The following is a 16909-nucleotide window of genomic DNA, read 5'->3' on the forward strand; positions in this document are numbered from 1 at the left end:
CGTCCCGAGCCAGCCGCTCCGAGGAGGGAGAGGGCTGCGATTGTTAGGGGAAAGGGCTCGCTGCCGTTTCGCTGCCCTCCGCCCCTTCTCCCGCCGCCACCCGGTGTCGGCCCGCCGCTCGTCCCCTACCCGCCGCTCGGGAGGGTGATGGTTTCTCCGGGAAGCACCGGGGCTGCTGCCGCCGCCGCTTCCTCCTTTCCGCGTCTGTCTCGTACCGGGTCCCCGCAGCGACCGTTGGGGTGAGGCTGGGAGGGTCCGGGTGCTGCCGGTGGGGAGGTGTTTGGGGGCGGGAACGGGCTGTGGAGAGAGCGACCGTTGGGAGACGCGTTCGAACCCCATCGACCGTTGGCGGCAGCCGTTGGGGCAGCTGCTGCTGAGGAGAAGCGATGGCGCCGGGCCGGGCCGGCCCCCCCACTCTCGCCGCCGGTGGAGGCTGAGGCTCCGGCAGCCACGTCCGTGGCTGCCGGAGCCTCAGCCTCCACCGGCGGCGAGGTCGAGCCCCCCCCCCCCCGGCGCCATCGCCGGTGGCGTCGTCTCTTCCGTGTGGAGGGCAAGACCTCTTCGACTCTGTGCGCCCTTGAAGCCTAGGGCGGGATGCCGCTTTTGAAGAGAGATCAGCCTTCCTCCGGGACCAAAGAATAAAAATAATATTTTTTTTTTTTTTTAAATCTCCTCAGTCCTGTGTTCGCTGGAGAGCTGAGCTTGATTCTCCCCACACGTCCCAGCTTAGGGCAAGGGGTGGCTGCCAGGTTGTTTTCAGGTCACAGCTTTCTGTGGTTAAAGCTGAAAGGGGCTGCATGTACGTTTCCCCCATCCATCCCTCCCGCCTACCCTAAAGGACAAATGCAGTCTCCCCCGGCTCGCTTTATAAAATCTTAAAGCTTGCTCTGCACCACCTTACGATGGAAACTGTAAGCAGGCTTAGCAACAGGTAAATTAAATGACAGTGGTAGCTATGAAATGGACCAAAGCGTGGCCATTGCTCTGCGTTGTTCAGACCCAAGCTCAGTTAGCCTGAGTGTTACAGGTGAAGATACCTTTTTCTGAGCAGTTTTTCTAGGAAGATGAGCAAAAGCAGTGTGAGTTGGTTGCTTTCCCTTTTTGCTTGAAGGAGTAGGCAGCAGAAGTCAGCTTTCAGGTATGGCAGACCTGTAGTATATTTCAGGTAAAATTAAATGCATAAAAGTAAATGGAGGTCAGGCAGAACTTATTGATATAAGTAGAAATACAGCTTGCACAGTTTTCTCCTAGTTTTAGGGTGTTTTAAATAATGGAAGGCATGGCAAGGACAGAGACCCATCATTATACAAAATAGCAACTACCGCTGTCAGGTGTCAAGTATAGGCGCTTCAGAGTTTGTTCGGGTGAACTGAGTTGTGTTTCTCCTTCCCCTACTACTTAATATTGCACACAGTTGTCGTATATCCATATCCATACAGAGCCCTTTCACAGGCTTAACGACAGCTCTCAAAACCTCGCCTTGCTCTTTTAGACTTGAGACCAGTCCGAGTTCCCTTCTTGCATGTGCATGTATCAAGATGGGATCCCAGACAAAAGCTGTCCCTTTGAAGACTGAAATTCAAGTTTAACTTACGTCTTCTTTTAGTGACTTTTTTTGTTTAGGAGTCTGTCTTTCATTTGTTCGTATTTTCTGCTTCTCTTTTTCCCTTCTTGATTAGGGAAATATGTTCTGATGAGAGGAAATGGAAGTGTGTTAGAGGTGTTTTCTATCTGTGAAGTTTCACTTTAAACCTTAGTACAGTTTTTTTTTAAGTCCTAACTCTGATCTTATTGTATTTACTATATTTACTTCTCTCCCTAGTGTCCAAAAATCAACATGTCTAGCAAAAAGGCAAAGACGAAGACCACCAAGAAGCGCCCTCAGCGTGCCACTTCCAATGTATTTGCAATGTTTGATCAGTCGCAGATTCAGGAATTCAAGGAGGCCTTCAACATGATCGACCAGAACAGGGATGGCTTCATTGACAAAGAGGACTTGCACGACATGCTCGCCTCCCTTGGTAATGTCACTTCTGTTTATGGTTGCCAAGCAAATTTATGCTGTTAAAATTAAAATACTGAGTTTGGGATAGCTTATGAGAGGTGTCTCAGTTTGTATTATGCTGTTCAGTTTACTTTTAGTTTGAAAGTTAAAGCAAATATGAATGCCTTTATTTGTAGGGAAGAATCCAACGGATGAATACCTAGATGCCATGATGAATGAGGCTCCAGGCCCCATAAACTTCACTATGTTCCTCACAATGTTTGGTGAGAAGTTAAATGGCACAGACCCAGAAGATGTAATCAGGAATGCTTTTGCTTGCTTTGATGAAGAAGCAACAGGTATGTGGGTGAAACTCAGCCACTTGGCAGGGGGTGTGTGTGGTACTTTTATGTTGTTTATTTGGGTTTCTAAATAGTACGCTGATTTTTACACCTTTATAAATGAAGTATGACACAGTAATCCTAGATGGCATATTCTACCAAGTAATGAGAATTTGACTTATTACTAAGTGAGAGTAAAAACTGTCTGGCTGTTCTGTGTGAGTACTGAGGACTAGTAGTAATGCTTTTCTGTGAGGCTTTGAAGAAGAGTGTTTTAACTGGGCAACATGTATGTTCCTCAAAGTGCAAAATAGGATGCATTTGCTCTAAGAAGATGAGGAATTCAAATTGGTAATATGTGATTTTCTGTGGCATTGAAAAGGTAACGAATGTGAAATCTGTAATACAGCTGAGTTTGTCCTCTCCCTGCAGTAGATCTGAGATGCATCTGAATTCTTCGATGTTTTTAATATTTCAAGACAGGCTGTCCAGACTACATAAACTCTTCTGAACCCTCATCTTGCCTAATGTATGTTATGGCTCTGATGACAAATGCCATGTGTCGTGCCCTCACCTGCAGCTCAGTTTGTTTTCAGGTTGCAGGAAGGGCTGTAGCCTTAATGATCTAAAGATAAAAACCGGGTGGGGTCTAGAAGACAGAAATGACAGATTGGACTGACTTGCATAGCAAGATGGGGGGAAAGCGGAAAATGCAGAGCTCAGTTTTACTATATCAGACTTTCAAGGTTGCGCCTGTAATCTTGAGGTTAGAGTTTATGCTTTTATTTATTTATTCATGTAGGCTAAGATTCTGGAGAAGTGTGTAGCAACCAGGGATGAATCCTTAGGGCAATTCTGCGGAATTACAGAATATCAGTGCTTTGACATGTTGTGAACTCGTCTTACTAGCACGTGCTGAAATTATGTAGCCTCTGTACTAGGGATGTCACTGCACCTATAACTTTTCTCACAACTGTCCACCACAATATTTCAATCTAACCTGTGGATATGTGCTCTGAACCTTTCGAAGGATATTATTCCATTTCAAACAGCTATTTTCAGTCTGTGTATTTTTAGCACCTTTTGCCTTTTCAAAGAGCATCCCCTTCCTGCTGAGGTGTAGGTAAACAGGCTTTCTGTTGGTAAGGCCTTTTCAAATGTTAATTGACTTCCTCCCTCTCAAGGGAAATCTCTCTACCATCTCCTAGAGAAGGAAGTTTTGTTAGTAGGTTAATTATTTTCTCTCCACAGGTAGTCTGACTCACTGTGCTACAGGGGTTTTTTGTGTGCACCAAAACAAGAGCCTGCGAATTACGATATAAAGAAAATGATTGTGCTACCAGTTCTTTTGAACAGTAACCTCCTACGTCTGTGTAAACAATAAGTTACTAGTTCAGGCCCCCATGTACTGATAAGATTGATTTTATTATCTTTCAACTCTGTGTGGTAAATGTTTTAGTCTAGTCCTAGGATAATTTGAGGATAATGGTTCCACAGTCTCTTTTGTGTCTTATGCCATCCTCAAATTTTAACCAGGAAACGTGTTAGATAGTTATGCTGTTTTATTGATTTTTTGATTCATAATAGTCAAAATGCAGTCTTCAAAATGACGTGTGATATATTTGTAGAACCCATGTTACGTTTGCCTTTTATGCATTTTATTCTCAGATTTGGCTTCTAATCGGTTTGTTCCTTTTAAAAATGAACAAAAGCATTTCCAGCTATGTTGAACCATTTTTTTTTCCCCACTTCATAATCTCCACATGCGTGTGTGTTATGGGCCTCATTTTCTAGCTCTATGTCAGTGTAGTTCTTTTGAAAGAGAATAATACAAATCAGATCCTCTTGATGAGGATAAGGTAGTTGTACTTGTTTGTTTTTACTTACATTTCCTATATTGCCAATCTAGTTGGGTATATTGCTTCAGCATTACTATCATATGTAGCACTATGATACTAGTATAAAAGTTGTATCTGTCTGCATTTGGTATATCTTTTGTCTGCTCTTTGATCCTGCGTTGTCGTCTGTTTTATGCTGTCTGCCACAGGCTGAATCTTATAAGTTTTGCTTCATGAATTTGTTACTCCCCATCCACATTGAAGCTGCACGTGAGGGAGAGTGGGAGTACTGTTTGCTTTACAGTTCGGTGCTGCTAGAACTTCTAGTGTATTCCTAGTCTGGCAACCTAGTTCAGTGTTTAAACACCTAGCTGTTCAGACAGAAGCAATTAAGTCCTTGAGGCTAAACTTACAGCACCAAAGGCCTTGCATTCTTTGAATACTAATCCTTATGTCATCTCTCATCACTACTTGGTCTCTGTAGGACTGCAGAAAGAGAGAGCCTCATCTGTTTAGCTGGTTTTTCCCCTCCTTTATGCACATCTGCAAAGAGACAACTCCAAAATTTGACCTGATTGAGATGGGCCTGGCTAACTGAACATTCTCCCCGTTTTTAAAGTAGAACATTGCTGTTAGCCTTCCTCATTTGGAGTCAGTAGTCAAGGGCTTGTCTACACTGGGATATGATGCTGTTTTAATTAGCATATGTTGAAACACGGGTTTTTTTCCCTTCCCCACAGCATACACCAAGCCCATCTTAATTAGTCATGCTCATTGACTGCCTTTTGGTCCCCTTATTCCCTGTTTGGTTTTGTCTCTCTAATGAACTCTGTTTGCTTAAGTTATTCAACTCTCTTTCCAAAGCAGAACTTTTTCTTTTATCACATTCTAATTGAATCTACATCAGTTGATGTGGGTGTCTACATACGATTTCCAGCTGTTCTGCACCGTTTACATATCTTTTTTTTTTTTTTGCAACATACTTCTACCTCCTCCATTCTGTTACTGATATTTCTCCAATTAAGGTTCAGTAACCAATTTCTTTCTCAAATGAAGCAACTATTGTGCATTTGAAGGCATGGTAGGTCTTATTTCAACATTAAGCAGTTTCTGCATTCTTCCGTCTACCATTTGTTACCCGCATTCCTTTTTTCATCTCTAAACTTCCCTGGAATTATTTGGCAACTGGTCGTTCTGCCCATCTATTGAAATTGAATTAACAGAACATACTTAGCAACGGCTCATTTTTATATCTTTGTTAATTTCCTCCAAAAGCTTCTGCTAATATTTTAGCATAAAATAAATAACTTAATATATCTTACCTTTTTTTGACTAGCTTCTCCACCTCTGCCTCTCCACAGTAAACATTATTCCTCCCTCCTGAGTCAACTTGCTCAATCCTGTCTGAAAGTCTTTTCTGTTATAAGCTCTTTCCCTGGACGCTTGCCAGCAGTTCACTGTATCCACGTAAACTGCCTCCGGCTACAGTATTGTGCAGCAGTGAAGAGCCAACCAGTGGTTATTTAGTCCCCAGAGGAAACTAGTTTATAGAGGATGCGCAAATATATCTAATTAAGTCAAGAAAAATATAATTCAATTAAGAGAACAGCTTGTGTAATGAAGACTAGCAGTGACAGGAACTTGTTTTTCCACTTTGAGCTGTTGAAGATCAGTCGATAGACATAGGTATTATTAGATCACAGCAGATCAGGCCCTCTTGAAAAATCTGTATGAAATGCATCAAACTTCCCCCCCCTTCCCCTTTGCATTCAAGGAATTTCTTTAGAATTCAATTAAGAAAGTATTTCGGGCTCTTGGTGCGAATGCATATATTACATGCTGTATTAGTTAATTGCATGTCTGTTGGTATGTCTGTCTTACTGCTTTTGAAGACTTGGCTAAGAAACGGCTTCCCTTTTGTGTTTCTCTCTATACGTCTCATTCTAGGGTTCATCCAGGAGGACTACCTGCGAGAGCTGCTGACGACAATGGGAGACAGGTTCACAGATGAAGAGGTAGATGAGCTGTACAGAGAGGCACCCATCGACAAAAAGGGGAATTTCAACTACATTGAATTCACGCGCATCCTGAAACACGGAGCAAAAGACAAGGATGACTGAGCAAATCTCCTGATACCTGCAGATAGCTTCCCCCTCCCCACCCCCCCCCCCCCCCCCCCCCCCCCCCAATTTTATTTCTCGGGATCTGTTTTTTCTTTTTTTCTTGTTGGGACCTTTTGCATACATTTTTAGCATTCCAGCTTTTTCCTCTGTGGACTCTGGGGCTGCTCAGGCACACCTGCACCTTTGTCATAAGACTGGAAATGGGCAGGGAGAGAGGACAACTTACAGTGAGAGAGGTTTAGGGACAAAGATCAGTGAGTGTGGAGGCCCAGGTAAAAATGTCAGTGCTACTCATCCTAGCTAGATTAATTTTACATTTTTAACGGTAACTTTTCAAATAAAACACTGCTATATTAAGTACATCATTAAAATTTTCATGCTAGAAGTGGACTGTTTATCTAATCGTATCTGTAAATATTTTTGCAACTGCACGCAGTCATGTTATTACCTATTTTTGCCTTAAAAATGAAGCATAAGTCACTTAAGCATACTGATGTTTGTACTTCAGCGACTAAGTACTTCACTTACTACTGTGAGCATATACAATGAAGAAATTCCCATCCTTCAAATTTTAGCACATTGTAAGTTAATGATTTCTGTCCAAGACTTGCACATTAAACATTTTAAATCTTATGGATATAATTGAGGGGGTATTTTACCACCTCAGCGCCTCCAGTTCTTGACACTGAGTACAATATTAATACTGCTTTTTAAAAACTTACATGGTAAATCCTAGTGTTTTCTTAAAAAAAGATACCGTGTGTGAGTAGAATGCTTGAGTGATGCCTCTTACCAGATCTGCAGGACTGACAATATAGAATTCATTACATATTTCATTGCAACCATTTACTTTTTGCCTTTCTCTTCCCATCTTTTTTCAAAGCACAGTGAGAATGGGGCTGGATGAAGAAGGAAGGTGTGCTGTCTCTGTCCTTTTTGTTTTCTATCTGAAAATGTTATTCTTGCTTTCCGAATGAAACAATATATTTTTAAGAGCTTCTGCTGAGAGTGGTGCTTAGGGTGTGTGAGAAGGAGGCATTCCTTTTTGCTGCATTTCTCATAATTATATCCTCTAGCTCTTGTGGTATGGAACGCGTAGCAGATTTGCTACAGTACTCTGAAGCAACTTCGCCATAATCTGAATACTTGTGGTTCTGGTTTTTTGGTCTTCAGAGAAAGGGTGATCAGAGCTGCTTCTGTCACTTCTAGGAATTACATTGTTATCCCTTCAGAATTTAGGTTACAAAACTAAGAAACAGCATTTGGCTGAGAGCGTTTTGCCGTTTCTCGGTAGGCTGCTGTTGCGAACTGAACTTCCAATAAACTTCATTAGAGGACAGTGATTATTTGTTTTAGAAATACACTGTTCTTTCATGGATAACCTACCAGGACTGTCGTCTTTGGAGAAGGACAATGCCATAAAAATCGTTCACTAGTACCTGTAAGAAAAAGCCCTGAGGCTTCTGCTCTACCTCAGCCCCAGTGAGCTTTGCAAAAGAATGGGAACTGTGCGAACATAGAAGGGATCACAGGATACTGACAGTCGGCCTGTACAAAGAGTATGGAAGATGCTGAAAAACTGAGAGGCGGAAAAGGGTTCAAAATGCTCTCAGAGAAGGCAGAAGAAGAAATCCAAATGCTTCAAAACCGAGTTTTCTCTCAGTTGCTGCTTTTGTGCTGAAAATATTTACATTTAGAGGGGGCAGAGATAAAAACTCGAAAAAGAGCTTTTGTAAACTATCGGTGAAGCCAGTTCTGCCGTGTCTGAAGGAGGCCGAGTCGGCCAGGTCCTCACCAGCCCACCAGCTGAGCACAGCCTCCCTCCTTCCCTCCGGCCGCCTGGCCTTCCTTGGAAGGGAGCGGGCTGGGAACGTGAGGCTGGTATCCGGGGCCATCAGTAGGTGGCATTACAGCTCCTAGCACTGACTTGGCTGAAGGGCAAATGGCTCACAACACAATTTTTTGGTTGTTTTTCTCATTTGGTGCAGCACACAGAGGAAAATACGGCCCGTTCCCACAGAAGCTCTGCTCCTACCACAACAAGGACTAACGCTGTCGGGATTTTTCAAATTGCAGCTTTTGTGTGCACTGAATTTTGGCTCTTTAATCAAATTCATTCATTACAGAAGAGAGGAAAAAGAGGTATCTGCAAGCCGTTGTTACAGTCATGCATGTACAAACACACGTGGTGTATGTTTGAAAAAGATTGGGTTTCAAAAGGACTTAAGGCCTTCCTTGTAACTCAAACCAGATACGCTGCTCGTGCATTTCATTTCTCAGTATCTCAGGAAGCACTTTTGTTGCTTCGTACGATTAGCTTTGAAAAACTACCCAAATTCAAGTTTATATGTTTGCCTAACTTTGTTTACATATGAAAGACTAAAACCGGTGATATAAACTAAACTGTTGAGGCTCGGAGTGAGGCAGCTGGTATTTATCTAGAGCAATAAATGCCAATTGTTAAACCCCAGTTCTTGCTCATGGGCCAGGGCTATGTTGCTGTATAGCAACGCCTATATGGCATTTGGTCTTGTGATGACGAACTGTAATTCACTAATGCTATTGTTCTTAGCCTTGCCTTTGGGAGAATCTTTGTTTTACTCTCTCAAGTTTAATGGCATTTAATGCTCTGATACAAACATGTCAGAGAGACTGATAAAAACAGACTTTGGTGGGTCATTCAGCGGCCTGGGATTTCGCTTGCAAAGAAATTTTAAACCTCCGCTCACCTCTGATGCAGAAGGTGCCTTAAAGTCTGTGTCTGTCTGGAACCAGTAACACTGGTTTTACAGACTAATTGCAGTTCTCAGTCCTGGCAAAATCAGTCTCAGGAAGAGCCACGCAGAATCTCCAAGTGTTCTCACTGAAGTGGGTCAGCAGAACATGAAGGCATTTATGGTGGGATGTCTTTCTCCTTTTATTTTTTTGTTATTAATTCAGATGTTTTGTAGCTAGGTCACTTGAGTGGAGGGCTGGAACAATGTGGCCTTGAATCCTCTCAGCTAGAAGAGAGAACTAAAAGTAGGTCTGCAACATTCAGGCTGAATGTTAAACCACTGAACAATTGAATAAGGGAGGGTGGAACCATCACAAGCAGCTGTGTTTCTTATTGTGCCTTTTTTTTTTTTTTCTTTTTTGGCAAATGAAGGAGCTTAGGCAATGATCCCCGCAGAAGGGATTAGAGAGATCAATTCTACCTGAAGAAAGACTCTTTCCTGCTCTTCAAGGTGAAGTTCCCAAAAGCTATGATTCACAAGTGGGGCTGGTATGTTTGTTTCCTGTGGTTGCGGAGGCAACAGAGCTGAACCTTAAATGAGTTTTAGCTTATAAACCATTTCCTCTCCAGGGCTGTTTGTAAACGTTTTCCTCTCCAGGACTGTTTGTGAGAAGCAGTGCCTCACCAGGGAACTGTCTCACACATCCTGTATCTGGCCTAACACACACTCCCCATCAGTGTCAGGTAATAGCTTGTAAAGGTTGTCACTGCCCTTACTCTGCTTTAACGTTGTGCACAGTAAACTGCTGTGGCTCAGCACCTGATTATCCTTGAGCAACTCGGCTATCTCTGCACCGGGGGCAGTCATTTTGTAAGCTGTGCTGTCCCTACTCGTGAATTACGGCCCTAACTCCTGTAGAAAGAGCAGCGGCAACTCCTTACCTTCCCTTCAGTATTTCCTGTTGATGAGATTCAGCAGATCCTTACTCAGTACGCTTGTTTTAATAGTTACTAATTTTAGTGCCTAACTCCCCTAGATGGGGAGAGAGCAGCATCTGTCAATCTGGCAGGCATGCCTTCACTGTGAATAGTACCAATGATGTCAAGCATTCTTCCCTGTCATCCAGATACCAAGTAGCGGTTATTTAATACAACAACATCCAAATATCAAATAGAATGACGCTTGGTCTAAAAAACATGAGAGTCTTAAGAGAATTCATATCACCAGGGTGGTAGTGTCTAAATACTAGGCACTTGGTATGACCTTTGCGGACTGTTTCCTAGCGGCAGGCATGGTTTATATTGCTATTCAAATAACCTTAGGTAACTGCTGACTCATCTCTAGTTCTACTCTACACATCCCATTGCTTAAGCATAAAAATTGTTTTAGTAGCACTCATTAGCTGTGAAAGGCAAACCTAACTAGAGTTCCTATGTAATCATCACGAGATCAGAAGTGTCATGTAAACTGAGTATTTAAAAATATAAAAAAGCATTCACACAGCTTTAATAGGGATGCATACCAGTTCCAGCAGGCTTCTTTCAGTGAGTAGGTAAGAAAGAGCTGCAAATTAAAGATACTTGCAGCTGGAAACTTCCTTTTCAAATAACTGCAGGTCACTGTGACATTGGAAACAGTTGCAAAGAGCTACAGCGAGACCACAATCATTGCACGCTGCCCCCCCCCCCCCCAAGATTTCCTGAGAAATCTGCTCAGCTCTATGCCTCACAGCTCTAGCAAGCTTCAAAGCTATAGGGCTGAAGTCAGTTAAAAGGGGAGTTGACAAGTTTCATGTTAGCAAGATAAGCTCGTGAACTTTGTGATACATTTTTGGAAGAGAATTAAATGGAACAAAATTACTTGTGGTTAGTGCTTGCCTGTTTCTTTTACTGATTCAGGGGATAAGGTATTGTATATTTATTAGAACCTGAGATATATGTTGTGCAAAACACAATTTATAACACTGTTATTGCTATCCTGTTGGCAAACAGGGGAACTTGGCCATGAATCTAAACCCCTCTACTTTGCCTGCCCTCCTCCTCTGCTAATTAAAAAAAAAAATGAAAAGGTAGCAATGCAATTTTCAATCGTCAGAAGACATTTCTTTCAGCCTTTGACTTTTTTTTGTAACTAATTGAACATAATCTTAGAATTTAACTAACAATAACTAGTTTCTCTGCTGTAACAAGTGTAGGTATGCAAACTCCATCTGTCTTGCTGGTGTTTGTTATTAGTGCTTTTTAGCACATCCATCTATTCCACGGCCTTTTTGCCTAGGTGAGGCAGAGACCAGCAGCTCTGTTACAACTGTATTTATCTGGTGATGTCCTACTACATGGGGACCTAAGAGGAAGGAGGACTCATCAAACTTGTACAAAAGGATGAGTAACGAATACACTGCAAAAATGCAGAACTCTGATTCACTTACTGGAAGATGACTATGGGCTACCTGAACCCCCAAAGAGGAGGATAAACTGTTGCCATGAAGTGCTAGTTATAACTGCGCAATTAGCAGAAACCCTACCTGGTAGCAGCTATAGCCGAATTTGGAGGCAAGTTGCAATGTGGATGGGACAGCAATCAGAAGACAGTGATGAGGCTTGTTGGAAGTACTTGGTTTTACTCTGTTCCTGTTGCAATGCATGCAGCCTGCTGCCCCTGAAATGTTCTGCCTCAAGCTCTGGACACAGAATTTGGGTAACTGAGTAGCCATCTAAACTAATGAAGATTAAAATACCAGAAAGAGGAGAGAAGATAGGGGCTGAGGCACTGAAGTATTTCCTGACGCAGCTGATCAGAGAGATGACTCTCTAGTTGAGATCCCAGTAGTCAGCCCTCTCCAGAGGCTGGACACCGATGCCTAGTCAGCTCTTTAGGTAGCCCCTTACTTTGGCAACCCACAGCAGCTCTTCCAGTGTTCTGTTTCATATTTGATGTTTCACTCTCTCTCTCTCCCCCCCCCCCCCGCCCCGCCTTTATGCAAGCACTTAAATGCCTTCCACATGTCAGGGGCCTGCATCTACCCCTTCTGTTATAAGCTTTACACATGCCTCAAGCAAGAAAGGCATTCCCTTCCCTACTTTGTGTACCACACCTGGGGCCTCATCTTGAGATAAGATTCAAAGCAGCTAATAAGCTGTAAGGCAGGCTTTGCAAATTTTGATGAGTGAAAATTCAAGCACCTCCAGGATTAAGGAGTAATTCAGTGGCAGCTTTGAAAACGCTGGCAGTATCTAAATGGGACGTCAGTACCTCAGACATTTCAGGCTCTTGGCTGAAAACGCAAATCAGATTCTTGTGCACATCTCTGGATGCGCAGCAATAGGGCAACACATGACAGAACTGTCATCTGAGGGCAGTAGGTAAGTGTGCTAGGAAAACAGGAGACTCTTTTGGCTGACGTTCTTACTAGTGATGCCTGGGAAGATCTTACCCTATGCCAGGTTTTCAGGGCTGGTAATTATGCCTCTTTCACCACTGACCTCAAGTATTGCTATGAAAGAGCAAATACCAAACAAAGGGGTGCTGGCTGCTTATTTTCACAACCACTTTCCAAACTTGAAGGGTACTTTACACCTATGTGACTGATTCTGGATTATTCTTACCTATGACAGATTTAGTGCTCGCACACACCCTTTGCAGGAATGTTTTTGTTACCTATTGGTGGTTTTTAAAGTGACTATAAAAGCAAGGAAAGCATTTGGGAGATCCTGTTACTATGAACAGGTTAGGATGTGTTTATTTTAGGGTTTTTTTCTCCTTCCAATCCTTCCATGCCCCCCTTAAGCCTATTCACAGTCTTTCCTTCTACAGGGAAATTGTACTGAATTCAGTGAGGCTCACCTAAAAAGGCCATTTCAGCAACATTATGCAAGTTTCCAATATTTACCTTTACATACCAACACGTAATTCTGGCTCATTTCCTGACTCTGCTGTTCTTAATTTTGGGTTTTTTTTTTTTACTTTTTTTTTTTTAAAGGTACAGTTTGCTTGAGCTTCAGCCTCTAATCAATATTACATTAATGACTTTCCTATACAGTTTGCCCCATTTTATCTCTGCAGCAGTTGAAATTCTTATTTGGTGAATCTCCTTGCATTTCTCTGCTATATGCGGTTGATGTCAGACACCTGTGATATCTAGGCATGTTCTTACACAGTCCACAAAGGTTTGTTTCAAGCTTTTGTTCCCAGAAGCTATGGAGAAAAGAACTATATAAAATCTGTTTAGAACAGAAGTTGGTTGGGGGTAGGGGGTGAGAAGTTTTATCCCTGGAAATAAAAGCAATGTGGCATGAAGGTGTTTGTAATATGGGTTCCTTTTAATGAATCTTAGCCACTTAGTTGACTGAAGACATTAAATTGGTCTTTCCCTAAAGTAAGTAATTAACTTTCAACACAGAAAATTAAATTGCTTAAGATTATTACACAGCTATCTGAACAATACTTCTAGTGTCTTGTTGCTTTTATTGCTTTTTTGCCCCTGGCATTTTGTATCTAATCATCCTGACACCATGAGACGTATTGATTAAATACATTGGGGCCCTTTGCACAGTACAATCTTGGTTTATATAATCTTATACAATACGCTATTACTGTAGCCAAGTAATAAATAAGAGCAGAGTTAAGACAGAAACTTCGGGCAAAGCCACTCTGTCCTGTAATCCATAGTCAAAAGCAGTTTGGACTCCTGAAATAAGCTACGTCTTTATTGGCAGAGAGACAGGCAGACTCCTGAGTTGACTTTAGTAGATACTTTGCTATTAGGCTGAACATATTTCCTCTTACTAACGCTGAAAAAAGCTGGCTGAAGAGCAGCTTCCATGCCAATGCTCACAATGCTCTCAGAGCTCCAGACAGGTGAGTAGGTCTCCCTCTGTGTTTGTACAGTGTCTAGCAAAACAGAGGGGGGTGGTGTGAAAATAGAATGTCTTATGGCATTGCCATAATAAAAGTAATAGGCGCTTTTTCAGTAGAGGTGACAAAAGCTATGTTTGAACAGCTTCCACCAGTCCCTCTCTAATTCATCAGAACATCATTTCCACCTCTGGCTTTGGCTAGGCTGCTTTAGCAGCTTTGTGTTAGTGGTGTTATAGATAACAAGTGGCAACCACAGTATTCCAAGGCTGCCTCATCCTTTCTTATCCCACAGCCTAACGAAAAAAGACAATTATACCTTGTTTGCTAACTACATGCTGTGCTTTTTCTTGCATTTTGGCTTATGTTGTCATCAAGTTGCTAACCATCGTTCTGTGACACTGCCTGCACAGCTCCTCCATGCAGCTCTTGGCTGCGTTACATGGGCATGGTATCACAACAGAGCAAACGCAAGCGTTGGCACCTGTCGATAACTGTTGTTTAGAGGGAAGTTGTTCCTTTTGCCAGCCAGTGGAACATGAGATCTCCAGGCCACTAAATAAATGCTATTATACATCATCTGGGCACCATATGGTCTGCATGCTTCTGACTATAGCTGAGCCACAGCCCTCCAAGCAGTCAGTGAGAGAGCTAGCTTCCAGCCTCAGTAGCTATCTGCTTTAGCAGCAGTAAGGCTTCCACATCGGTATGTTGTGAAGAGAATCAGGGAAAGCCTCTCATAAAGTACCAGCAGGATTTTGTTCTCTTGTGGAAGTGCTGAAGTTTCTGCTGACCCTTCCAGGCACGGATGAGTAATCTAGCTGTTTAACGTCAGTTGTGCTGCACAGCCTACAGGTCTGCACCCTGGTGTATCTGCAGCTCTAATGCCCCCTCAGAGAACTCATCTTGTATTCGGATGTCCGAAACTGTGGCTTAAATGAGCTCATCTCATCTCATGCAGCTTTTATTATGTCTTCCAAAAGAAGCCCATTCTATGTTGGAGTCTTGCTTTGGCACCATGCTTGAATGGACAGAACCGACGCATGCGCATAGCTGGAGGTGACTGGGTTAAATGTGTCAGCAGGCGAAGTCCTTCCACGCAGAGAAAGAGGAAATGAGGTCTGAATCAATTCCTAGAGTAGCACAAATTAGTGAGCTACTAAGAGCCCTCAGAGAGGTTCCCAGAGAGCCTCACACTTAACCCAGGTAATTATAGCTGCAGGTGGCTATGTAAGCATGAATCACATAGGTGAAAGCAGTGCTGAAGCCTCAGCAAGACTGGTTTTATAAGCCTAGGAACTGAGTCCAACTACATTTTATTTACCTTACTGCCAAGACACCCTCAATCCTTGCACTAACAGTTAGCCAGAGTACAGCATGTTATAGCCATTTAAAACAGCTGGGACTGGGACAAGCTGTATTGGCCAAATCCTAGTCTACATCCATACAAGTAAATCCAGTACTCATACAAGTTTGACAGAGAAATTTTGGCTCTGTGCCTGCAACTCACTTTTTAACAAGTGAAGATCTGTTTCCATCCTAAAGTGCTTGAAAGGAACTTGTTCTTGAGAACATGAGATAACTAAGGTAACAAATGACTTCATCATCTACCAATGTCCCATAAGCATGGACATACAGGTTTTGCAAAGGAACTTAAAACTTCCAGGTTTCAATCCATACTGAACTTAGGCTTTGAACTCTTAACAGAGTGAACCGTACTTTTCCTGTCCTAATTACTTACATGCCTGATTGTCTGGAGTGGCCTTTTAAATGTTTTTTCTAGAAGACTCGTAACATATCTAATGTTCTAGGCCGAGCTAACAGCTTCACTGTTACTTCCAAACTAAAGCTACATGTGGTCTACAATGTGATGATGTCTTTGGGCCTAACTTGTGTCCCGCTACTTCACAGCCTGAATCCAGCAATCATATGCTGAACGTGTTTAGCAAGGGTGGACAGCATTGAGTTAAGCACAAGCACAGTGGCATCTCATGCAAAATCACGACTGATGAGATTCATGCCTTTTGCATTCCAGCTCAGTATCTAGAGCTTACATACGGCAAGCAGAGACCCGGGTGCAATTTCCTTTTGAGCCTGAGAAGGCTCAACGCTCTTATACCAGAAGCTGTTCTAGAATGAGACCTTTTTCTACTCTTCCTGTTGAAGAATAACTTTTAAAGGAGGGTCAGATTCACAGGAGGACAAGGGAAGACAGAAAGAGACAGCGCATGTGCCTGGCTCTGTAATTCAGAAGTTTCTGAAGAACTTGACGTTGGGCTTCTTCAGTGTGAGGCCCAACACAGTTTGTGCCTTTTGTTCAAAGCAGATTTCCTCAGAAGAAGCCAGGCCTGCCTTCTCTCCTAGGAAGCATCTTTCTTATTGAACTGTAAAAGTGGGTTCAGAATTATTTTCTTTTTTCCACCTCCTTTTCTAATTTGTACATACCCTTATTATTGGCATTTCTTTTTGTCCAATTAAGAGGTTTCCCTTCCTAGTATGATGGTTGACATCAGTCTCATTTTTGCATACAAGATTTTATCTTTTTATTGGATATAGTACTGGTGAACTGCAGATGCAAAGTGGGTGATGGGACTTCATATGCTGCATTAGTCATTATGGCAATTCCTAACATAGGGTCTGAGTTATTAAGGATTATTGCATTTTAAATATGTCCTACTTCAAGGAATACATTATTCTCACTTGTGAAGGTCTGGTATATGAATAGATGTTATGACTCTGTGAACAGAAAATTATATAAATGAAAAGGAACTCTTAACAGGTCCTCTTCCTAAGGATAAAATCCCAAGATGGCAGCATGATCTCAGGCTATCCAGGTCATTGCAAATAAGCCCCAGTTAAATGGGGCTACCTGGAGGGTGGATGGGAATGCAAAAATTGATGTGTTAATATCTAATTATCCTAGGCACAAAGAATTCTTTTTTCTTTTGTTTTTTTTAAATAGGGCAACTGCTCTATCTGGATTTAATGCAAACACAGAGTTAAGGTGCTGGTTTCCTGATTTTCTGTCAATGAGGTTTGGATACTGTGTTCT

General features: G+C 42.4%; 1 protein-coding gene across 2 annotated transcripts; it reads left to right on the forward strand.

The window, feature by feature from the left end:
- Nucleotides 1-1822: 1822 nt before the first annotated feature.
- Nucleotides 1823-6333, forward strand: LOC127013805 (myosin regulatory light chain 2, smooth muscle minor isoform-like). Of its 2 annotated transcripts, none has more exons than XM_050892836.1 (3): nt 1823-2035; nt 2187-2343; nt 6111-6333. In XM_050892836.1, the coding sequence occupies exons 1-3, from the start codon at nt 1838-1840 to the stop codon at nt 6281-6283; spliced, it is 528 nt and encodes a 175-aa protein (XP_050748793.1). In that variant the 5' UTR covers nt 1823-1837; the 3' UTR covers nt 6284-6333. The 2 variants fall into 2 exon arrangements, with proteins under 2 accessions (XP_050748793.1, XP_050748792.1); XM_050892835.1 differs by having other exon boundaries at nt 1823-2021; nt 2182-2343.
- Nucleotides 6334-16909: the final 10576 nt, after the last annotated feature.

This window comes from Gymnogyps californianus, chromosome 2 (genome assembly GCF_018139145.2).
Source record: "Gymnogyps californianus isolate 813 chromosome 2, ASM1813914v2, whole genome shotgun sequence".
NCBI classification, from domain to species: domain Eukaryota; kingdom Metazoa; phylum Chordata; class Aves; order Accipitriformes; family Cathartidae; genus Gymnogyps; species Gymnogyps californianus.